Source organism: Rhipicephalus microplus, chromosome 9 (assembly GCF_043290135.1).
Source record: "Rhipicephalus microplus isolate Deutch F79 chromosome 9, USDA_Rmic, whole genome shotgun sequence".
NCBI lineage: Eukaryota > Metazoa > Arthropoda > Arachnida > Ixodida > Ixodidae > Rhipicephalus > Rhipicephalus microplus.
The window spans coordinates 46,349,978-46,375,510 of NC_134708.1; the positions used below are offsets into that span (position 1 = coordinate 46,349,978).

The 25,533-nt window shown below is 43.9% G+C and overlaps 1 protein-coding gene across 1 annotated transcript in view; it reads left to right on the forward strand.

Annotated features, from left to right (window-relative positions):
• LOC142772253 (uncharacterized) overlaps positions 1–25,533 on the forward strand; it is a gene marked incomplete at its 5' end in the record, with an annotated part of 31,320 nt that overhangs the window by 649 nt on the left and 5,138 nt on the right. The window contains one exon of the mRNA XM_075874447.1: positions 17,008–17,582. Within this exon, the coding sequence (XP_075730562.1) occupies positions 17,008–17,579 (572 nt within the window). The remainder of the gene's footprint in view (positions 1–17,007; positions 17,583–25,533) is intronic.

The following is a 25,533-nucleotide window of genomic DNA, read 5'->3' on the forward strand; positions in this document are numbered from 1 at the left end:
GGAAGTTCGCTTAATTAAAAAAATGTGGTTCCCGTGAATTTCATACTAATGGCAATCCACTTAAGTAGCACTCGTTTTAAGGCAGCTTCTGCTAATCGCCATTTAATTTGCTGACTTAAAAGTGTACTTTTTGTTGCCTAACTCTCTTATTGAGAAAATCCTAAGGTATTGCTGTCCGGGCAAACACACTTTGAAATCAGATGTTACATATATTTCCGAAATTCTAATGTTTTAGTTCATGTGTGCTCCAACTATCTCGGCAATGTATCTCATTTTATAGCACAGTGTATGGAATTTCTCTTCGTAATTTCAAATGTCTGTGCACTATTATTTCTAGACAATGCTTCACTGTTTGTTCACATTTAAACTGCTAGCATGCCTTTACAACTTCAGCTCATCTTAATTCTTATTTTTTTCGTCTTATAAACTGATCGTTTGTGTTACCCTTACTACATAGGTAGCCCTACCCCCTTGAAATTTCCTTCATGTCACCCATGTTGCACTACTTCCAGGGTAGGCCCCGACCGACTTATGTCATTATTCATATTATTTATGCATTGTGAGAAGGGAACTCGTTTGTCACATTCACTGAGTAATTGCAGTGTAATTTCATAATCGGATGATGTTGGTGGGCAAAGGTTGTAAAGTAGTTCACATGAAAGCACATGGATGGATGCGAAGCGTTATTGTAAGTCTTGAAGTGCATGACTCCACGTGCAGAAAGCCGCTATCACATTGAGACAATCAGGCCAAGCCCGACCACTGCATCGTGGGCCCTCTGGACAGCCCACAGTTGATCCCCAACTGGATAGCGGATAGTCACTTGTCTCCGTTGGATTGGTTCGTGCGCTGTAACTAAGGACAATGCCAGAGTATGTGGTCTAGGTTAGCGAATTCGTTGTAGTGCCTGCAGGAGCTATTGGGGTGTTGGATAAGTTTTATGCAATAAAGCCGAGCTGGGATTTTAACCTACCTGCAGTAGTCCGAGAGTCAGTGCCTATGCTCAATTTAACTTGTTAAAGGGACACTAAAGTCAAACAACAATTTACATCAAAGTGAAAGCTCAATGTATGACAACATCTAAAATGACAATATTATCACCAACAGTGCCCTACTTGCCAAGAAGTCAAAGTACAGGAACACAAGCGCCGCAGTAGGACATTTTCAATATGATCCCGATGATATCAGACAGACCGCCTACAATTAATTACTAGTAATCGATTTAACTGCGCTAAGTAAAGAAGGTTTTGTGCATTGATGCAATAAAATGCTGCTTGTTTGTTTCTGTTTGATTCATGGAAAAAAAATAATCACCAGAGGTTACTGTGGGGAATGGAGGGAGTGGTTCGAAAATTCAATTTTTTGCGTGGTTACACGGGACAGGTGGTGCCTTCTAGCGGGGTGCAGTTGAAACTAAAGCGTCTGCAATTCCGAAGCCAATGGCGGGAAATTGATCACTGGCCGTTGTTGCTGCTGTGGACTGCTTTCAGTCTGCTGTTTCTAGCACAGTAAAGCCGGGCTACGTTGTGCATGGCTTCAGTGACGCGAGACGGTCCAATCGGTCCGTTTCTTGAGGCGGGTAACTTGAAGTGCGCTGACCCGATGCGGAGCACTAACATGTGATTTTATTTAAAAATAGGCCCTTCCTTGGCACAAAACTAACACTTTGAGGTTTCTGGACCGTCATTTCAACAATCAACATCGACTTAATAGTTGACTTTAGTGCCCCTCTTATGAAGGGGAAACTCTCCCCTGCCGAGGTAAAAGTGCTGTGTAATTTCATTATATGGGGTCGAATGACCTCTGTTTTCCACAACATTGGGCTGGCGGAGGAGTTCTTCATGGTCGTGGAAAGTTAGACTTTGCGGTTTAGTGTGGGCCAGTTCTTTCAGCTGTAAGGGGCCTCCCCTGATGATTCTCGTGAAAACGGGGAGCCACACACATTCTCGCACACACTCACATGAAAGTGCAGCAGCTGTTACTTACTTCCCATTTCTATGCCTTGATTCTATGCAGACCCACTGTGTGCATTGCTGGTTTTAAAACCTGGTCTTAAAGTGCACACTCACATGTTTCTTTTCGTGGGACTACGTCAATGAATCCTTTTCATAAAAACTCGACCTCATGTTACACGTAACTGGATGTACGAACAGCGCAACTGAGAAGTAGTTAGAGCATAACTACGGAAGCAAAAAAACAAGGATAGAAAAGCTTCCGTAGTTACGCTGTAAATACTTAGATAAAGCCTTTCTTTAGACACACAGCTGTGCATTCTTCTTAGAGGCTCTTCCACCGACATCTTGAAGTTTGGTCGGTGACCAAGCTAGAGGCTCCCTCAAAATCTTTTCTCGTTATCGTTCACCACAAGGGGTGTGCTTCTGAGTTGCGCTGTTAGTATATTCAGTTACGTCCTACCAACTTGCCCAAGTTTCCACGCTTCGTGTTACATGTGTCCCGTTATCATGCAAACAAAAAGCTGTGAAGAGTGAGTGATCAAAAGGCTTCCTTTAGGGTAAATCACCACTTTTGAAACATATTTTCTTTAAAAAAAAGTGTTTGGGATTTAACATTTTTACGTTCCCTGTCTATCCAACATTATTTAGCAAAAATAATTGTGTTTATCGTGAGCTATTCAAAATCTATGACCTCTTTTCAAACCCTTCCAAGACTCGTCCGGAATATAAATTAAAGGTTTCCAATAGTGCAATTCCTGCGGTCTCGTCACAAATGTTTTTCATAACCCTAATATGTACCCAGTTGTTTTAAGTACATACTGTAGCTTGTAGACACTTTTTGGATTAAAAAAGAAATAAAGGAATGAATATACTCATCGCATAACCGCTATGCAGCTGATGGGTGTGAGTCAGCTCTATACATAAAGTGAGCAAGAAAAAAATGTGAGAGGGTTGCTTCAGCTTGCTCTAAAACAAAGACACTGTGCCATATCAAAGGATGGCTCTAGCTGTGAACCAGGTGAATTTCAGACTAATTTAATATTTCTTTATTGTACGGACATTCAGTTCAAATGTTATTTCCCTCACAATGTGGTTTTTTGCATCCTTCATCATGCAAATAGTGATTTTGTTCAGAGTTGTGCATGCTATTTATTATCGATTAAATTAAAAAAAAAAGGCAAAAATGCCGACCATTATAGAATAAAAGATAAAATGACGTGGCACCCAGAACTCCCGACCAGATGGGCATCTGTCGAAGCCTTGATTTCATTATAGCTTAAGCTGTGCATTCAAGCAGAATAACTGAAAATGAGTTGTGGGTTTAATACTATGGCTAATAGTGCTCAAAACAAACCTGCAGGGCATCACGTTTATCAGTGCCTTTATAATAACACTCATAGCTTTGAGATGTAGTGACTGTGGTTGGATGTTGAGGTGTTTCTCCTCACTATTTGTATTTAAATTGCACATACCATTTTGTAGCTATCAGTGTAGGCAGGACACGATTATTTTGGCAAATTTGAGGTGTCATATATATTTTCTACATTTTTAGCAATTTTCAGATTTTAATAAATATAACTTTTGCACTTCAACTGTAAAATTTTGAAACTTGTAGAGGGGGCAGATGTATCAAGCTGGAGAGGATTCGTTGATTAAAGGTGAAGGTGAACGATTGGTTTGATATTCTAGTGATGTTCAAGGACCCAGGGAGGGGGGAGGGTAAGGGTATATAAAAAAAGTATTTATTATAAGGGCGTACCTGTGCCCACAACTCAAAGTGACTATGGTGGTAGAACGTGTCAGTCGAACACCAAAGCTTCCGCTGCCTTCTTCTTCCTTTCCAAAAGAAGCCCCGACCGCGTGGCGCACATCAGCCGGGTCCAGCTGGGTGCTCGTGCCATCATCGTCCCTGCCCAACACTAGAAGGCGCGCATGTGTGTCCCTGTGCGCGCGGTGATGGGCACGTTATTTGAATGCAGGCAAAATGTCGCCGCATAATATTAAGAAAGTAACTTGGTTTGGCAACTCATGGGGGAGTTTGGTATAAATTTATCGGAGGCGTAGTGGCAGAAGAGTGTGTAAACGAGAATCTGCTTTGTTGAAGTGGGAGTATATCCACGCTACCAAGCTGTGGGATAACGCTCGCTCCATTAGAAAAATTCGTGAGTGACCATAGGCACTGGGAATTCAACCCACTGCCTGCCAAGGTGGGTGGCGAAAAAAAAAAAAAAAAAACAACTCTAGACCAGTAGTAACTGAAACCATTATTTTGTAGTTTGTGTCTGATGAAAATAATATTCAGCTATGGGAGCAGTGCCTTTGTATATTAATTTAATTAACCTTAATTTGCTAGCTTTTGTGTGATGACATGACACTGCGAGAATTATTATTTGTCAGCCTATTCCACATTCATCTTGCAAATCATTGAAATGTCTCGTAGCTTGAATGTGCCCAATATATATATATATTTTACCCTCAAGGCCAAGGGCATTACAGAGGGGAGTGGGAGTTCATGTAGGGGGAAGCAATACAACAAAGCAACAGCAACTAAACATATACACTTAACATCTGTTACGTTGTTAATAATGCAGTGCGGAAGCATTCATTATTTTGAATGCCAGCAATTGGTCTGGGAAGATGGTTTCATTGGTTCGATGTATGAGGAATGAATGACTGAAAACAAGTATTATTGAGGCACGTCATAATGCCTACTTTGTGAGGGTGGTCAGTGCAGGATGAAACATACGAAGGTGGGGAAATGAGAGCTGTGCGTAGAATAGAGTTGTGGTAATAAATTTTATGGAAGGAGGAAAGCTTACTGTGTTTGTGACAGGTAGCCAGATGAGGTAATTGCAAGGAATTTTTCATGGATGCAACATCATTTGTTCTGCTGTAATTGTGAAGAATGAAATGAGCGGCGTTGTTCTGAACTAGTTCTAATGATTTAATTAGAGTTTCAGAGCTGGGGTCCCAAATTGAAGCTGGGTATTCCAGTTTTGACCTAACTAGTGTTTTGTATAACAGTGTTTTCAGTGAGATCGGTGCGAAACGAAAGTTGCAGCGTAAGTAGCCTAACATACGATTAGCGCTGTTAAATAAATTCTCAACATACAAAGACCAGGTTAGATTATCACAAATATTGACACCTGAGAACCGATATGATGTAACGTTTTTGAGCGGCGTGTTGTTTAGATAGTAAGCAGGGCAAGAAAGCGTGGATTACGAAACATAAAAAACCTTGCATTTAGTAGTGTTAAGTTCCATTTGCACTTCAAGCACCTATCGGATGTGGCAGGGATATCATTTTGCAATATGTTAGTATCATTAACATCCTTTATTTCGTGAAAAATAACACAGTCATCAGCAAATAGGTGGACGTTAGAGGAAATACAATCTGGCAAATCAATAATATAAATAAGAAAAAGAAGAGGACCAAGAACGGAACCTTGGGGCACACCAGATAAAACGGGACTAAGTGAAGATTCATGGTCATTGTACGTTACAAACTGTGAACGGTTAAGAAGAAACTGCTCTAACCAGGCGAAAAGATTGTGATCAAGGTTTATTTTGCTAAGCTTGAAAAGTAGTAGTTTATAGCTTACCTAATCGAAAGCTTTAGCGAAATCTAGAAAAATGCAATCGGCACGTGAACGACGATCCAAAATGACATGAAGTTGATGTGTAAAGGTTAGCAACTGTGTCTCACATGAAAATGTTTTGCGAAAACCAAGTTGTGCACACGAAAAAAAAATGAGTTAGAATCAAGAAACCTTGCAAGATGAGAAAACAACACATGTTCTAGAATTTTACACTGGACACTTGTCAATGAGATGGGGCGATAATTATAAGGATAATTATATATTTCTGTGTTTTTTTACTTGTTTGTGACATACAGCCAATTTTATTGGCTGTATGTCTCTAGTGCATTCTCGGGTTTATTTTCTTCGACACACTCTGCAACGCTGAGCTGACGCTGGCCTTGGTGCTCCTCATATGGTTTGCTACCGTCTCTGACGACGTTTACGCCATGACCAGAATAACGCCGAGGGAAGCGGTGCCAAGATAACGCGGTCAAAAAGGCTGCATATGTTTCGGGCTCAAGCGTTAGCACCCGCTGCTTTGCATCTACACATGGTTCTCTTTAGCGGGAGATGGTCGAACGTTTTTGTGCATCGAGACAGAAATTTTTTTTACCTCTCTTCGGTTATATATTATCTTTGTATGGCATAATATTTGCAATTTTCACATCTTTTTCTTGTACTGCACATTATACGTATTATATTTTATAACATTCATTCACCATCATTACTGTAGTATTGTGTAGAGTGGCTCAAAATGCATCTTTCTTTTTTGGAAAGCCTAGATTTAGAAAACAGTATGTACATAAATATTCTAGAAGGATGTCAGTAATCTTAGTCTTTACCCTGTGTTAATAGAAACCATCGCTTGATTCCCATGTTCATGTTATTACATTTTAAGCAGTATTTTAAGTAGGTTTTTCTAGTTTTGGTTTTGCAGCATGCACTGAATCTATTGTATTTCAATTGATCTTAGCGAGCTTGCAAATACAGGTTATCATTGAATGAGCTTCGATATATGGAAGTTCTATGCCGTCCCATGTTTATGCCAGTGTACAATACGTTCAGTAGCTGCATGTGCTATTGAGCCAAATTTTTCTTTCGTTACAATGACTCGCCACCTATTCCAGTATTTTTACCACAAATGCATGTGCTACTACCGAGATATATAAGGTAGTGTTTGTATTAGTTATCACCAAATCTTTACGTTTCACCATGTGGAACTAGCTAGTCTGTCTCTCAGTGAATCCTTTGCAGGTCTGCTCGAAGGACCTGTCTCGTTTTTTTTTTTTTCCGAAAATCTGTACTGATCACTCCATCTTTCAGCGTCATGCAATTGGTGTACACATTCCATCATGCAGCTCGAGTAGGCAGAGTTTAAAATATGTGTCACATTGAAATGCAGCAAACTTATTTTTTGCATGATGCTCACAGCGAAATGTGAAATTGCAGTTTCTCTAATAGTATGCTGTGCAAAAAAATGCAATGATTCTATGGGGCGGTAAGTCCTGGTCAAATAGTGTCCTTCATCCAAAGCGAGTTTTTTTTTTTTGCACTTCTTTAGTTATACTCAATTCCTCTATTGCATATTACTTCATGTTTGTCAACTTCTTTCCTTTTGCTGGCTTTTTTACATACTTCACTTTGGCATTTATTCACTACTGTTACTTAAGCTATGTGCAGTGGCTCAAAGTATGTTTTTTTAATCTTTTGGGAAGACTGTATTTATCTTCTGAGCCACAATTGAACGAATGAATTATTTTATTCAAGTGCAAATAAGAAAATCACACTAGTAGATTTTTACACAATTTGTGTAAAAATCTACTGAAGTCGAATACAGCTTAAAGAGTCAGGCGTAGATGACCAAAGTGTGGTAGGCGATCTCCTCAGTGACTAAATAAATAGTCCCACTCTTGCTCTTGGTAACATTCTTTGCAGACGGGGTTAACGGCCGTACAGCTCAAAACAAGTTTGGAGTACACGCCCATCGGTGCGAGCTTGTGTCTGTTCATCATTGAGGGGGAAACGCCACTGACTTCTGGTGTTGTAACTAGTTATTAAAGGCTATCACAGATCTTTTAGTTTTCCTGCTTTGCTTGCAGGAACTATCACTTTATTCGTGCATTAGTGTTGCAACATTTCAGTATTATTTTCTGTAGACTTTTCTAGCTTTGGTTCTGCAACATACACTAAACGTATCGTATTTTTATCCATCTTATTGAGCTGATGGGTTACGAGTTACCAATAAATGCACGCCGCGTTATGGCAGTTCTAACCCCTCTCCAGTTTATGCCAATGTGCAGTATATATTCGGTAGCTGCAGCTGTTAATGGGCTGATTTCGCTTTTTCACTAAGACTTAACATGTGTACAAGTATTCTTTATTGGGGAGGCCTGTGCAATTAGAAGTGCCATTAATTACACTTGGGCGAAAATATTACGGAAGGATTTATATGTTCATTTTCATTTAGCAGAGTGCGCACATCGCACGCAAGTGAACCACAGAAGAAGCCAGTCATGAATTATCTTGAAAAGCATAGCAAAAGATTTCTCATACTAGTTTTCTGAGTTTCAGGTCATTAACTGGAGTGAGAAAGCTGTTGCTTGGGTAGTGGTACTCCACCGCAATGGATCAGAGGCTAAGACCCTCGGCTGTTGACCCGAAGGTCGTTTGTTCAATACTGACCACGATCTCGGAAGTGAAATGGAAGAGGCCCGTATACTGTGCGATGTCAGTGCACATTAAGGAACACGACATGGTCGAAATTTCTGGAGCCCTCTACTACAGCGTGTCATAATATTATGGTGGTACTATTGGGACGTAAAACCCCAAATGTAAATATTGTGCAGCGGTAGCCGCAGACCTGACAGGACCAGTGTGTGATGTCAAGATCTGAAAGCATTCATCTGTGACATTCTTGGTCAAGTGGAAAAGGAAATAGAATACTAAAATCAACAATAAGCTTCAATACTTGCTTGCACTGTAGTGGTGTGACTTCGATGTCAGTCCTTACGATTTGAGGGCCTCACGATGTAAAGCCTGTAGACATGTTTCTAGCCCTTGTATTACCGTGATCATATGTGCCACCTTTTTCTGTACTTTGTCCTGTATCGTCATTTATTTATTTATTTACATTACCCTCAGGGCCCATAAAGGCGTTACAGAGGGGGTGGGTAATAAATAAAAATGCAGCTATAACAGAACACAATAATACAACCAATTAATTAGAACAATTGTTCAAACAATATTCAGTTATTATAGGCTTAAGATATGATCGGTCATTGCTCATGACATCGCTAGTACTGTCACACGACAACTAAATTGATTTTGTAAAGTAAGATAGGAAGTCATTTCTTTCTCACTGTTAGAATGATCACCTTTTACACACGCACACCCTTATTATCCATAGTCAAAGCATATGCTTTATAAAAGTACATGTTTGATATTCATTGCACACATTTTATGTAATTCTCATGACTTTTTATTAATATGCACTTTACATTCATTTAGTATGCAAGATTCGAGGCTTTTTTACAGTTACGTTACAACTGGCTGTCATCATTGGTCACACCAATTCACATAGATCTTGCTTTGTATTGATACTCTATGGCCATTAGCCTTTGTGCCATTAAGCCGTACTGGTAATGAAACCAGTTAAAATGCAAAAGATTGCGCACACATCATTTTTTGAGCCAACTTTTACATTCGAGTGCACAGAGTAATCTGCCCCGACTCTTAATGAATCCTCTGCAGCACTGCATGTGTTGTTTACCTTCACAGGCTCGTTTTTCAAGATTGGTGTGCACCTCTGCTTCTTTCAGTGTGGGAACACTTGTAACCACAATGGAAACGGGTTTTGTGTGCACTTGGGAAAGAGGGTAGTTTGTTGTGAAAGTGTAGTACACAAAGTTGTATTTAATCACTGGCTTAGTGTTGCATGTGGGTCCTCTTTGCGATTCACCATTTATTTATAGCTAAAAACTCAAGCGTGAGACTTTCTAAATGTTCTGCAGAGTGTGAAATAAACTGTCTACACTCGATTTCCTGGCATCTGTGGTTCATGCACCTGTCGCTATTTAGCAATAACAACTTCGTTTATTCGTATGGTTTGCCCATACATAGTACACCAAAATCAGGAAATGATACCCAGTGTATTGGTTTGGTTCTCGTTGGGTACTCGTATCCGATATGCTTCTGCATCGCATCACTGCAGATGTTCAACTCTATATTTGCTTCCAAATTGATTCCCCAAATTTGCATAGAAGAATGTTCTGAAATTGCCTTTTTCTAAATGTAAATAGCTACATCAAGTTAGTTACCGAAAGAATGCTCACTATAATACAACATTAAAGATCTTATTAAGGAACTTCTGACAATCGAGCTTAATTGATGCCTATGACAGAAGTGTTTTTGAGTGTATTGCATTGTGTCTTCTGGCTGTCACAGTGGCCCGTTTTCTGTTGCAGATGTGTTCATCCCTTCCGAGGAGAAACAAGGAAATTCTATACTTTTGATCATCGTGCTTTGGAGTTTGCCAGGAATGCCTTGAGCCAGCCTCTTTTGAAAAATTCTTCACTATTTCACACTTATGTTGTAGCTTAATACACGTTGAACATGAGACTGTGGCATTGATGAGAGCATGTGGACGGACTGAAGCGAGAGGTTGAATGATAGCGGAATGAGTCAAATTGACCATTGACTTTCCGCATTGTTAGTCAGTTAAAATTGGGAAGAATGAGGTGGATTTTATTGCAATATACATGCATCAACCATCAGTGCAGTGAAATTTTTCCTGTCTGATAAAGCACAAGTTTAGTTTAGGTATTTCTTAATGCACATCTTTACACATCAGTATATAGTGAGAGAAGCAGTGTCGCGTATCAGTAATAGCAACATTTAGTAGCGACACTTCTATTTTACAGTGCATTATGCAAATAATGATTTTCATATAAGTGGACAGTGGCAGTGTGGGGTTACTTCATTATGCATTTTGCCCTCTGAAAACTGTGTGCATGTTTTTTAGTGCTCAACAAAATAATATAGACAAAGAAACTTTACTAATTTTTTACAATGCGCCATACTAAGTAATAACTGCCTATGTTATCCTAAATGTTTCTCTATTCTTTTCCATCATCAAATGTGAGCACAATATTAAAACAATTGTTCTTTTTTTTTTGAAAAACTAGGCGATGCTTTATACATCAATAATGCATAGAGTTGACCCATTGTTTTGTAATATTTGCAATGTACACTGTCTATCTTGGCTAAAGAATACAGCCTTCTTAGCTTGGATCAACATTTAGTCATCCTCGTTCGCTATAATTATCCACATAATACTATAAAGGGGAATATTTACTCGTGTGTGGACATGTGTCTAAAACATATTGTCACGTGATTACGGAAAGACCACGACGTCTGTGCACAGGAGCAGCAGCACTGGACGTCGAGCCGAACCGAACGTTAGACCAGGAGCACAACAACCAGTCTTCTTCTTTTTCACAAAATGGCACGTACTCGCATTGTCATGAAGTACTGCCCTGATGCGGAAGGCCGATTAAAAGTTAAAGTAATCGCGTACACGCACAAAGACGCATGATGAAGCAGTGTCAGGTGGCTCGGAGGGTAGTGTGGCTTCATCCGTGACACATGAACAATGTCCATCTGCTGGGAACATCGAGATCGCTGAGCTGTGTATTCAAGCAGGACTTCGTAGTTGACATCTGTGAGGTGCTGTAGTACTCTGTAACGACCGCAGTAGCGGTCAAGTAACTTTTCCGAGCGGCCCCTTTGGCGAACGAGGATCCACAGCCACACCAGATCACCGGGTTGGTAAATAACATGGCGATGACGGGAGTTGTATCTCTGCGAGTCAATGCATTGTTGTTTTTGGATCCGTTCGAGTGCAAGCTGGCGGGCCGCGTCGTCGAGCCGGATAAAATCATTCGCATCAGTAGGAATACTGGTCATGTAAGGTGTGGTAAGAGCATGACGTCCAGCATCGTAATTGCTTCTCGGCCATGAAGCAACCGAAAAGGAGTGAAACCTGTAGTCTCTTGAACCGCAGTATTGTAAGCGAACGTTACGTATGGTGAAATTTCATCCCAGTTTTTGTGAACGCGGTCGACGTACACGGATAGCATGTCTGCGAGCTTCTTGTTTAATCTCTCCGTCAGGCCATTGGTTTGTGGATGGTATGCGGTCGTTTTGTGATGAGCTGTTGCACGAAGTCTCATGACATCTTGCATCAATTATGCTTTAAAGGCTGTTCCACGGTCAGTGATAAGAACTGTTGGCGCTCCATGGCGGAGGACGATGTTGTTCATGAAAAATACACAATCTCATTGGCGGTGCCCCGTTGTAGGGCTTTCGTTTCGCAGTACCTCGTTAAATAGTCAGTAGCGACTACGATCCAGCGGTTGCCATCATGTGACTTCGGGAAGGGCCCAAGCAAGTCCATGCCGATTCGTTCAAACGGTTGTGACGGTGGTGCAACAGGCTGCAATAAATCAGCAGGGGGCACAGGTGGGGCTTTACGGCGCTGGCATTGATTAAACGTTTTAACGTAATGCTTGACATCCTGGGTGAGCTTTGACCAGTACTAGTGAGTCCGAATCCGGGAAGGGGTACGTGTGAATCCTAGGTAGCCGAAGCAAGGCTCGTCGTGGCAGGCAGATGAAATGTCAGCACGTAGCCCTGGTGGAACGACAAAGAAGTATTCAGTCGCATAAGGTTCGAAGTTCTTTTTGTAGAGGATGTCGTTGCAGAGACAAAGTGACCCTGAACGTGCGAATGCTGATGGTGGACTCGAGCTGTGACCTTGAAGGTGTTTGATTAGTTTTTGGAGCTCTGAATGATTCCGCTGTTGTTGGGCCAAGTCAGATTACCTGACTGCACAAAGAAAATGGCCATCGGTAGCGTCATCGCTCGATGTCGTTGCGAGGGGAGCGCACAAAAGGCAATCAGCATCAGTGTGCCTGCGGCTCGGCTTGTAGACGATTGTAACCTCAAATTCTTGAAGGTACAAGCTCCACCTCGTGAGGCGCCCTGAAGGGTCCTTGAGATTGGCCAGCCAACAGAGGGCATGATGGTCCGTAACTACTCTGAATGGACGGCCATACAGATACGGTCGGAACTTTGATATCGCCCAAATAACAGCAAGGCATTCCTTCTCCCTGGTCGAGTAATTAGTTTCTGCAGATGAAAGAATGCGACTAGCATAAGTGATGGGATGCTCGGCGCCGTTTTGCCACTGGACGAGCACTGCACCAAGACCGATGTTGCTTGCGTCCGTGTGAAGTTCAGTGGCGGCGTCTTCATCAAAGTGCCCTAGTAAGGGTTCACTCTGAAGACGCTGTTGAAGCTTGGAAAAAGCGGTTCTCTGCTCTGGACCTCATACAAAAGGTGCATCCTTCTTTGTTAACCGGGTAAAGGGTTCAGCAATGTTAGCAAAGCTCTGTACAAAGCGCCTGTAGTCTGCGTAGAGCCAAAAGGTGGCACGATTCCCGTTTGTTCGAAGGTGGAGGAAACGCAGCAACGGCCATGGTCTTTTCTTGGTCTGGTCGAATGCTATGGTGACTGACAAAGTGGCTGAGGAACTTTAGTTCCTCGTAGCCGAAATGACAGTTCTCCAGTTTTAGTGATAAGCCTACGGATTGAATGGCGACGAAGACGGACTGAAGTCGTAAATGTTGCTCAAATGTTTTGGAAAAAACGACGTCGTCTTAATAGACGAGGCAGGATTCCCACTTAATACCGGACAGGACGGTGTTCATCATCCTTTGGAACGTTGCAGGTGCAAAGCCCAATCGGAACGGTAGCACTTTGAATTCGTAGAGGTCATCGGGAGTTATTAACGCTGTTTTTTCTCTGTCGCGTTCATCGACCTTGATCTGCCAGTAGCCGCTGTGTAAATCCAGTGATAAAAAATATCGGGCATGTCGAAGTCGATCCATTGAGTCATCTATGCGTGGGAGAGGGTAGACGTCTTTCTTCGTCACTTTGCTGAGCTTCCGGTAATCGACACAAAATCGAAGAGTGCTGTCTTTCTTTTTCACAAGTATGACGGGTTACGCCCATGGTCTGTTCGAGGGTTAGATGACGTGGTCGTTGAGCATCTGTTTCACCTGAAAACGTATCTTGTTCTTTTTGCGACACGCGGTAGGCGTGCTGTCGTACAGGCCGTTTGGTAGGGTGTGTTATAATGCGGTGCTTCACGGTTGGGGTTTGCTTTATTTTGGAGGTGGGCGCAAAACAGTCACCATACGTACGTAAAATCATGGGTATCTGCTGCTGCTGCACAGAGGATAGCTGGTAATTCACGATGACTGTACTGGCTAATGAAGTGTCGCATTCGGCGGCAGTGGCAATCAGAGCGATAGTAAAACATTCTTCGTCATCAATGGCTTCAAAGTTCGCGATCGCTGTTCGCTTTGCCAAGTGTTGATACTGACCGCTGAAATTCGTGATCAGAAGCTGAGTCCTCCGATGTTTCAGTTGGACGATTGCGCGCGCGACACAAATCTGCCGAGCCAAGAGCACCGAGAAATTGGTTTCAGCGATGCCACTACTTTTGTGGTCACAGTCGCTCTCCACAGTCACCAACATACTGGCTCGCGGCGGAAGAGAGATAGTGCCGTCAGCAATTCAAAGTGTGGTGGTCTGCGCAGCTGCATTCTTTTGTCTGGCTGCATGGTCGTCAAAGAACATTATGAGCAGGTCGCGAAGTTTAATAATGGCTCCATACACGGGGAGGAAATTTATTCCGAGAATCAGGTTTTGGGAGCATTCGCACAATACGATGAAGGAAGCTATGTATGCCGACTCAGGAATTCGGAGCCGGGCAGTGCATATTCCCAGCGGTGTCAATAGGTGACCTCCCTTCAGTCCGGAGGTTGCGTGCATGTCCCCAAGGTGTCGTTACCTTTCGTAGCTCTGCAGCCAGGTCAGCGCTTATGACGGAATAATCAGCACCTGTATCTATCAGAACGGTTAGCTCGTGGTTGTCGGCAAGTACAGAGATGCGAGTAGAGACACGTTTGTCGTCGATGGCACACGTCGGTGAAAGGATATCGTCGAATGTCAGCAGGCAGTTTGAGGGAGAGTCTTGTAACGGTCGATCAACAGTTGGCTCACCTCCAGAGGTCGCTGTTCTTGGTTTCCCCGGCGCCGGCTCGTGGATCTAGGCGATCTTCCTGCAGACGTCCGAAAAGGTCGATTGTTGGCAACGTGAAGTGGAGCACCGTGGAGATGGTGAGCGGGATTGGCGAGGTGGAAGGGTTGGGGACTGCTAGCTTGCCAAGTATTCGGCGATAGCACGGGGCTGCTCACTACCTCTGGGTCGACGAGCATCTGGAGGAAAGCCAGGAAGTCCCATGTGCCTGTATGCGCACTCACGGTAGATGTGACCTGATTCACCGTAGTGATAACAGAGAGGCAGGTTGTCGGGAGCACGCCACACACTGGATTTCCGTGTAAGTGAGTTGCCATACTGCAGGGGTCTTGAGTAGAATGATGGCACCGACTGCAGGGTGGACAGATAGCTAACAACCGGTGCAGGAGTACGTAATGCTTCCGCGTGCATTAACAGCGGAGCTTCGGCTGGATGCAGGGCCGTATGGGTTCGACCTCGGCTGGACGCAGAGTCATCACGGGTTGCACCAACTGCCGGACCTCTTTGTGGACGACATCCATTAGAGCAGCAACATAGGGCTGAGAAGACACCGCGTGCAGCTTTTGCAGCTCCTCGTGCACAGTACTGCGCACGAGCTCCGTCAGGTCTCTTATAGTCATGACGTCAAGTGTTGGCAGGGCCGATGACACTAATGAAAGACTGCCAAGACGCTCATACTGATACGAACGCTGCCTTAGCATTCTCTCTATTGTCGTGGCTTCGCGGAGGAAATCCGCTACAGTGCTGGGAGGGTTGCGCACTAGTCCAGCGAACAACTGCTCTATCACTCCCTGCATCAGGAGGCGCACCTTCTTCTCTTCCGTTTCTCTTCTGTCATTGAGGAGTCAGCTCGCCTGAACAGCCGCGACATGTCCTCAACGAACATGGCAACACTCTCGTTCGGACACTGATTTCGGGAATTGAGGAGTCGTTCCGCTTGCTCCACTCGGTTAGAGTTTCTGAAAGTATTCTGCAACTGGTTGCAAAACTCTGGCCAGGTTGCAATAGCGGCTTCATGGTTTTTGAACCAAGTGCACGCAGAGTCCTCGAGGTAAAAGTAGACATACCGAAGCTCTCGGTGCTCGTTCCACTCGTTGACGCTGGCGCAACGGTTGTAGTCGTCAAGACAGTCATCGACGTCCTCGTAAGGGTCATCGTGGAACGGTTTTGGGGTTCCCGGGGCATTGAAGAACCATAGAGGAGACAGCACCGATGTCTCGTGGGTTTGCGTTCCCGCACCAGCCATAGTTCTGTCTAGTTGTGGAAGCGGTCCGAATTCAGGCGGTAGGCCTAGTTGTCGCCTGCTACCCCGTAGGTCAGCTGGTTCTTCCAAGTCGCGACTAGTGTCGGGATCTTGTTGCCGATTGCAGTGCATACAATACTACCCAGCACCTCCACCAGAAAATGTCACGTGATTACGGAAAGACCACAACGTCTCTTCACAGGAGCAGCAGCACTGGACGTCGAGCCGAACAGAACGTTATACCACGAGCACAACCACCAGTCTTCTTCTTTTTCACAAAATGGCACATACTCGCATTGGCTTGGCTCAATCTCGTTCCATGCCTGTGGCAATCGGTTACTTTTGTTGTATCGTTTCAATATGCCTTCATTGAAGCAAGGTAAATCAATACTGGGAAATGTACAAACTGTTCTAGTACACATAGAAGAACAGTTATCGGTACTATCCACACAAGTAATCTGGTATTTTTGACCACCGAAAACTGTGATGTTATTCTGTCCTTTGTTAATAACTTTTTTTGTCATTTTTAAAATTTTCCATTTTGTTTCATAACTTCTGTTCATATTTTTTATTTTATGCTTTATGTGCTAATATACTTATTTTGTCGCTATGCAGGATGTATCATAAATTCTTAAATGAGCGGATACATAATGTTCATCATGATCAGCACACAAAAAGAAAGTGCACCACACAAGCGCTGTCTTTTTTTGTGCGCTGATTATGATGAGTATGTTCCAACTTGCCAATTTGCTACTGTACTGTATGTAATGTATTGGCGTATTATTAAAAAAATTTCTGTGGTTTGCCCTAGTATTCTTATTGCATATGAATTCGGCTCTTCTGCACTTGCAGAAGGTTTTGCAAGCAGTAAGCAGAGTATTTACTTATAGAGAGATGGGAACTGTTGTAAGGCATGTTGTGGCGTTTCACGGTTACTACTCCACTAACATACAGTTTAGCATTTACAATGTAGCAATCATAATTGTCTGGTGCTGTAGTCCAGTTGCAGACAATGTGTGTCACATGGTTTGTATTACCTTTCTTTTTTCTCTGTGGCTTCAGGTTCCTTGTCTTCGTCATACTATGAGCAGTACCTGTCCTGTGTGTCCATACAAGGCGACCTGTATTCCTGTCTTCAGTGCACCTATGTGACGAAGCACAAAAGGAATATGGAAAGGCACCTTTCAAAACATACGGGCGAGCGTCCCTTTTCCTGTGGCCACTGCGGGGCATCATTCTCTGTGAAACGCAACCTCATGGAACACATGCGTACCCACACTGGGGAGCGTCCATTTTCCTGTGACCAGTGCGATGCATCTTTTTCAAAGAAACTGAGCCTCATTCGCCACATCCGCACCCACACAGGAGAGCGTCCCTTTTCCTGTGACCACTGCAGCGCCTCATTCTCCGTGAAATGCAACCTAGTGGAACACATGCGTACCCACACTGGGGAGCGTCCATTTTCCTGTGAACACTGCAATGCCTCTTTTTCAAAGAAACTGAGCCTCATTCGCCACATGGACATCCACACAGGAGACCGTCCTTTTTCCTGTGACCACTGCAGTGCATCCTTTTCAAGAAATCAGCAACTCACGATTCACACGTCCCGTTATCATGCAAGCAAAGAGCCATAAACAGTGAGTGGTCTGCAGGCTTTCTCTAATGAGGGGTAGGGGTGTCAGGGTGGACAGAATTTGCTGACTAAAGGTGACTGTGGAAAAGTGGATTGCACATATTAGAAACCATTTGACGGAATACTAGCAATCCAGTCTACAAGATTAGGACATGGCCTCTGAAATTAGCCAGCTGTGCGCCATTGCTATGGCCGTCCCATTCGGCAGCGAAGAAGTCTAATTTTATTGCTTTCCGAAGATGCCACTATATAGCGATCTTTCCCAAGGGGTCGAGCGACGCTCGTCTGCCTGGCACAGAGCACAAGTCCAGTTGTTTCAGTCCCAACTTTGACTGTATCTGCACATTATTACCTATTTGAGATACATTGTAAGCATGCAGTCGACATCCATATCGCTTTGCTTCAGCTACAGAGAAGTATAGATGCATTGGTAAAAGTTACTCCCTGCATTTCGTGGTCGTTTAAAAGCAGTTTTGGGCAACAGAGGCTGCTAGTGCGGAATATTTTTTTCATTTGGTTGTATGAAAGCTTGCCGAACGGCATTTTTCTAGTTGTCATGAAATGTTACGTGTAGGTATGCTTTTTAATTCATTTCGACACAGCTATGAAAGTACTGCGGCAGCTGCATTGCAGCATAGCTCTCTTTAACTCGAACACCATAGGTGCTAGTATATGCTACCGCACTAAAAAACATTGCTTTGTTTCTCACACTTTAAGCGAAATTCTTACAGTGGAGCTGTAATGGTATATAGGCCAACTCTTCCCAAATTTTTTTTGTGTGTAACACAGAAAGACCATTCTTTGTTTGTGTCTCTTTAATTTTCCTGGTAGGCTGGAGGTTCGTGTACTTTAAGTGCAAGTGGAAGAACTTCACCTGATCCCCCCCCCCCCCCCCTCTTTCATTTTCAGTTTTTTTTCCGGCCCATTTACATGGAAGGGACAGTAAAAGCCTGTGTAGCTCTGTTTTGGTGCACATTTTCTTTTGGTTGTTTTCTCTGCCCCAGATAAGCTTTCAGTGCTCTGCAGATGTGTCAATGCTCAAACAGCTCAAAGGAGCGGCTGTACATCCAAACATAGGAGACAATCCGTGGCATGTTATGTGGCTATTGTTTACTTGATCCCGTTGGCCTGGGGCAAGAAGTCTGCCTGAATGAGTATGTAAAAGAGCATCACTATCATGCTAACTCCGCTGTTCAGTACTATCTGGACTTGCAACCACAATCTACAATCTCTAAATTGTAAAGATTGTGGTTGCAAACCAGAATTTGAAAAGTGCAACGTTGTTGCAAGGCATTGGAAGCAGCTAGCAAGTGAGGTCATCGAGGCTAATCAAACGAAACTGCTGGGTGGCCCATGTGTTTGCATGCCTTTGGTTGCGCTCACTAAAAAAAATTGAGTATTTGGCTGTAGCACAATAGGCTGCGCAGTTGTACCGTGATGTGCCTCTTGATATCACATGTATATATTGTCAGCATTTTCGCTGATATAATTTAGTTGAAGTCGGCGATCTTTCCTGTCTATGTCTCTTCCATCCGTAGTTACGCCGTAACTGCTCATCTTCATGCGCTGTGCAAAGACGTTTCAAGATGATGTATGTTTCCATGTTCACGCGGGTATCATTCGAAAGTTTGTTTTAAGAAGAGCCATTACGTGTGGGCTTGACTTACTAAGTTGTTTAAGTACGCTCTATAGCTTGTAGACACATTTTTGTTTTAAAAAATTTTTGAGGAATAAATGTACTAAGCCTGTAACCGCTTCGGAGCTCATGGGTGTGAGTCAGCTCTATATATAAAGTGAGCAAGAAAAAAAAAGTGAGAGGTTCCTTCAGCTTTTGTACCATTTCAAAGGAGGGCCCGAGCTATGAGTCTGGTGAACTTCAGATGAATTGAATGTTTCTTTATTGCATGGACATTCAGTTTAAATATTTGTCATTATTCTCGCAATGTGATTTTCTGGTACACTGCAGTTATGCAGTGATTTCATCCAAAATTGTGCGTCCTATTTAATTATAGATGGCACTGTGCATTCAAGCAGAATAACTCGAAACGAGTTGCAACTTTTGTACTATGGCTAATAGTGCACAAAGAGAACCTGCAAGATATCAAATTTATCAGTCTCTTTATAGTAACCTGCATAGCTTAGAGATGTAGTGATTGGGGTTATTTGTGCAGGTGTTTCTTCCTACTACATATCTGCCAACTCACATTGAAATCGCACTTTCCATTTCTTAGTTATTATTGGTGTAATGACATTCATATTTTGGCTAATTATAGATGTATATTTTTTCTACATTTGTAGCAATTTTTGGATTTTAAACTTTCACATTACATAAGCCCAAAAGATTATAATCTTCGGTCTACAACTGTAAAACTTCAAAGCTCAAAGAGGGAGAGATGTGTCAGGCTAGAGAGTGTTCATTGAAGGTGGCGGTGAAAGATTGCTTTAAAAGAGCCCTGAAACACTTAGTGATCATGGTCAGAAAATGATGCCAATTGTTAGTAAAAGCTTCAAAAAACACACGAGCCAAATATTATAGACACGAGCCAAATATTATAGTGCAGCACACGACCTGAAATTCACAATAAATTATCAAAGTCAGCTAAAGTTTGCTTTTTTTTTTGAGAAATGACGTGTGTAGAAAGCGATATATCAGCCACTGGTTAATTTGAACATGGCACGTTCGGTCGTTAAAGGGGTCGCTGCTGGAGGCCTCAATTTGCCCACACAATCACGTGCGATCGCACGAAAAAGATTAAAAAGGCCGTCGATTCGAAGAAAAAAAAAGTGCTCAGGATCACGAGGCGCGCTTGACATATCTTCTTTGCCCCTGTCATCCTTCCCCGCTTAGCCTCGAGCGCTTTCACCAGGATGAGAGAAGAAAGAACGCAATTGCAGAGTGCGACAAATCTTTGTAACTTCGCTCGTACTGAATGGATTCTTAAAATTTTTGAGGCATTGAATTCGAGAGGCATTAAGCTCTTTTAGTGATACCATTCCATGGTTACTTGAAAAAGTGTTTCGGGGCCCCTATAATGTTAGCAAAGTAACTTCGTTTGTCAACTCACGAGGGAGAATGTTATAAATTTATGGGAGCAAAGGGGAGTGGTAGAAGAGAGTGTAAAGGAAAGGCTGCCTCTATGAGATAGGGTATCTACGCTACCGTGCGCCACTGTGGAATAACGCTCGGTGCATTGAAAAAACTATAGAGTGACCTTGGGCAGTGGGAATTGAACCCACTGCCTGCAGAGGTGGGTGGGGAAAAAGAAAAGCTCTCCACCAGTAGTAATTGCAACCATTATTTTGTGATTGTGTGTCTGAGTGAAAATACATTCATCTATGGCAGCAGTATTTTGTCCACCTTAATTTGCTAGCTTTTGTATGATGGTAAGACTGGAATGCTGACAGAAACTCTCAACTGAACCTTGTATATTAATTAAAAGCCTCAGTTACTAAATTTTAAAGCATTTTATTTGTCAGCCTACTCCCACATTCATCTCGCAAACCATTGAAATGTCTCATAGCTTGAATGAGCCCGAACTTTATTTTGATTTTTTTGCAGAAAAGACAAGCAGTAAATGTTATAGTAAGGATGATTATAAAAGCTCGTGCAAAATATATATTGTCACGCACCAAGAGCCGTGAAGACAAGACAGGAACAGCAGCAGGGCAGAAAGACACGAGCGTGTATCTTTAAATGAAGCGCTAACACACACTTTTTCTTTGTTCTCTTTTTCCTTTTCGGCTCGCTAGGGCTTGCCGGCTCACAACTCTAGGTGGCATTATTCCCCCTCCCATTAGAGCATCGACTCGATGCTCATACACAAGGTGACAGCAGTGCCCATAAGGGAATAAAAAGAAAAGGAGAAACGATACTTATAGTGCACAGGGCATATGCAGGTGCAAAAAAAAAAAGAAAAATGTCTGTGATTGGTCATAAGAAAAAAAAAGATTAATACAGTTCAAAGTTCGTTCGAGACCCTATGGAGAACGAAAAAAAAAATGTTTGCTGCCCTGGCACAATAAGGCAAATATTACCGCGTAAAATAAGGTTTTAAGCGAACGCCATGCACAATCTCTGTTCGTGGTGAGTGGCACTGGGTCGTTGCCGAGCCTCCGTCTGGAATGACTTCGTAGTTGACCTCGTTCAACCGCCGTAATACTTTGTAGGGTCCGAAGTACTTGCTTGGGAGTTTCTCGCTGAGACCTCGCCGCCTAACAAGAGTCCAAACCCACACTTGGTGGCCAGGTTGATAGGTAACTGGTCGATGGTGGATGTTGTACCTTCGGGAGTCTTTACATTGCTGAGATCTTATGTGCACGCGAGCTAGTTGACGTGCTTCCTCAGCACCCTGAATGTAATCCTCGACATCAGGAGTTAGCAGCTCGTGCTGGTCGATGTCACAAGGAATCATGGCGTCTAGCATGGTTTGACGTCTCGACCGTAAATGAGGCGAAAGGGTGCAAACCTTGTCGTTTCCTGGGTTGCGATGTTATACGCAAATGTTACGTACGGCAGGATCTCGTCCCACGTTTTATGCTGCACATCCACGTACATAGAAATCATGTCGGCCAGTGTTTTCTTTAGCCTTTCTGTCAAGCCGTTACTCTGGGGGTGGTATGCGGTTGTCTTACGGTGGTTCGTGTAACTGAGCTTGAAGATGTCGTCTAACAGTTTTGCCGTAAACGCTGTCCCTCGGTCAGTAACGATGAATGACGGGGCGCCGTGACGAAGCGCTATGTGGTGCATGAAAAACTGGGCGACTTCAGATGCTGTACCGCGTGGCAGTGGCTTCGTTTCAGCGTAACACGTCAAATAATCAGTTGCGACGATGATCCACTTGTTTCCAGAGTGAGACAAACAAAACGGTCCAAGAAGGTCCATTCCAACTTGGTCAAACGGCGTACGCGGTGGTTCGATGGGTTGTAGGAGGCCTGCAGGTTTTACAGGTGGTGACTTGCGATGCTGACATTCGCGGCATCCTTTCACGTAGCGTTTGACACAAACTGCGATATTTGGCCAGAAATATAGCTGTCGTACCTGGTCGAGCGTCCGTGAGTATCCCAGATGGCCGGATGTCGGCTCATCGTGGCAGGCTAATAGGATGTCATCACGAAGGTCTTGAGGAACGACTAGAAGATAAGATCTGCTGCCGACACCGGTGTTTCTCTTGTATAATATGCCGTGTCGTAAGCAAAATGACAGCCACGTACGGGAAAGTGGTCGAGGAACAGACGCGGTGCTGCCTTCTAAATGGTCGATAATGGGCCTTAACTCTGGGTCCGCTTGTTGCTTACTGAGGAGGTTCGCCCCACTGAGAGTCCCCATGAAGGCACTGTCGTCTTCTACAGCTGTGTGGTCGGATTCCAGAGGTGCTCGTGATAGCGTGTCGGCGTCTTCATGCTTTCTACCCGACTTGTATACGATGGTGACATCAAACTTCTGAAGTCGCAGACTCCATCGTGCTAATCGCCCAGAAGGGTCTCGGAGATTAGCCAACCAACATAAAGCGTGGTGATCAGTCAACTTTAAATGGGCGCCCATAGAGATAAGGCCTGAACTTTGTAATCGCCCATATTACCGCGAGACTTTCCTTCTCTGACGTTGAATAGTTGGTTTCGGCACGTGATAAAGTGCAGCTCGCGTAGGCAATCACACGTTCGGTCCCATCTTGTGTTTGCATCAAGATAGTTCAGAGATCAAAGTTGCTTGTGTCAGTGCGCACCTCTGTGTCAGTGTCCTCATCGAAATGACCAAGCACAGGAGGGGAAGACAATCGATGTTGCAGTTCCGCAAAGGCAGTCGCTTGTTCGTCAGTCCACAGAAATGGGGTGTCGTCACGCGTAAGTCTGATGAGTGGCTCCGCAATCTTAGAGAAGTTTTCGATAAAGCAGCGATAGTATGCGCAGAGCCCCAGAAATCGTCGAAGACTTTTCTTGTCTGTCGGAGCTGGAAAAGCGGCCACAGCGGCAGTCTTCACGACCCAGCGCCTTGCTCGAATAGGTACGGCGATTAGGAGAAAATCGCCGCAGTGACGGGGAGCGTGACTGGTGCAAGGACGACGAAGTTCCGCACTGCTGAGCCACATACTCTTCAATTTCAGGGGGCCGCTGACCGAACCTGGGTGGCGGTGAGTTCGTTGAAAATCTGCGTAGTCCAAGTTGTCGGTAAGAACAGTGTCGGTACAGATGCCCAGCTTCACCACAGAAGCAGAGAGGACGTCTATTTGGCGCACGCCAGACGTCTGATTTCCGCGAAATCAGGTGAGGTGCGCTGTAATATAGCGCCGCTTGGATCGTCTGCAGCATGGCTGGGGCCACGGTGGGATGCGGGATTGCGGGTTTAACAGGTTGCCGCAAAGCTTGAGCATACGACATGCGGGGGAAGTCGCTGGGTGGTTGATAATACCGCATGGAAGGAGGTTCTCTTAAGGCATGCTGGACTTCATCTCTGACAACGCTGGACAACGAGGAGATAGTTGGCTGCAAGGGTACTGACAGCTTCTGGAGTTTTTCGCGGATGACTGAACGTATGAGCTCTCAGAAGAAATCTATTTGGCCACCGAAAGCTCCCAAGTAGTCCGTAGTTGAAGCCTTGACGTGTCGTTCGTATGACGGGGCCCGGTGCCTAAGAGTGCTTTTGATGGTGACGGCTTCTCTGAGATATTCGGACACAGTCTTGGGAGGACTGTGCACAAGCCCACCAAAAAGCTGTTCTTTCAACCCGCGCATGAGGTACCGTACCTTCTTTTCTTCTGGCATGCCGGGGTTAGCTTGGTGGAAAAGACGCGTCATGTCCTCGACATACATCGCAACCCCTTCATTTGGCAGTTGTATGCGGGACTGCAGATTGCGCTCAGCTCTCTCCCGTCGGTCAGGGCTGGCATATGTCCCAAGAAGTCGGCGTTTGAAGTCTTCCCACGATGTAAGAATACCTGCCTGGTTCTCATACCATACACGTGCGCCGTCCAACAGACTGAAATAGACGTGCCGCAATTTGTCTGCGTCGTCCCACTGGTTGTGCACGGCAACGAACTCGTAATGAACGAGCCACTCTTCGACATCCTCAAGTGCAGTGCCATGAAAGGGATTTGGCGTTCGCGGTGTGAATAAGGTGCAATGAAGCGGCGTTGTGCCGTTCGTACCATTTGGGTTGGTGTCAGTAGGGCTGGTCGAAGCTGCCATGTTCTTTACGAGCAGTCCAAACTCAGGGGATTGCCCTCGGATTCTTCTGCTGGCGCGGTGCACAGAAGTGACCTCTGGTATGACGCTTGAGTTCTTGCTATGTGGAGGGGTACGGTGCATAGATTACCCAGCACCTCCACCATTTGTCACGCACCAAGAACCGTGAAGACAAGACAGAAACAGCAGGGCAGAAAGACACGGGCGTGTATCTTTAAAGGAAGCGCTAACACACACTTCTTTGTTCTCTTTTTCCTTTTCGGCTCGCTAGGTCTTGCCGGCTCACAACTCTAGGTGGCAATATGCAGTACTTTTGAGTAGTAGTGTAAAGGCAGCGATGTACAATCACACATGCGAAACACCCATAAATGTCAACACTTGAACATACATCATTCACACGCATATCATACATGTACAGTCATTGTTATACTATAATGCTCATACAGACGTATTCAAGGGTTATTGAAAATATGACTTCACACATTCTAAGGGTATCTTCAGAACTCTAGGTAGATTTTTTTTTTCAATATCAAAGAAGACTAGGATGACCCTCTTGGCCAGATTGCTATATCGAGAACTTTTGACGAGTTTAGGAGATGCACTCGGAAAGCCATTTATTTTCTAACCGAGAAGAGCAGTTCATTTCCTAACCCTTTCAAATTACCAAGAAAAAACACTCAAAGGTGTTAATGTATGGGAAAACAGGCTCCAAAATCTGATATCTGATGTCGTATTTCCAAATTGAGATCTAATCTATTCATGCGCTAACTTGTCTA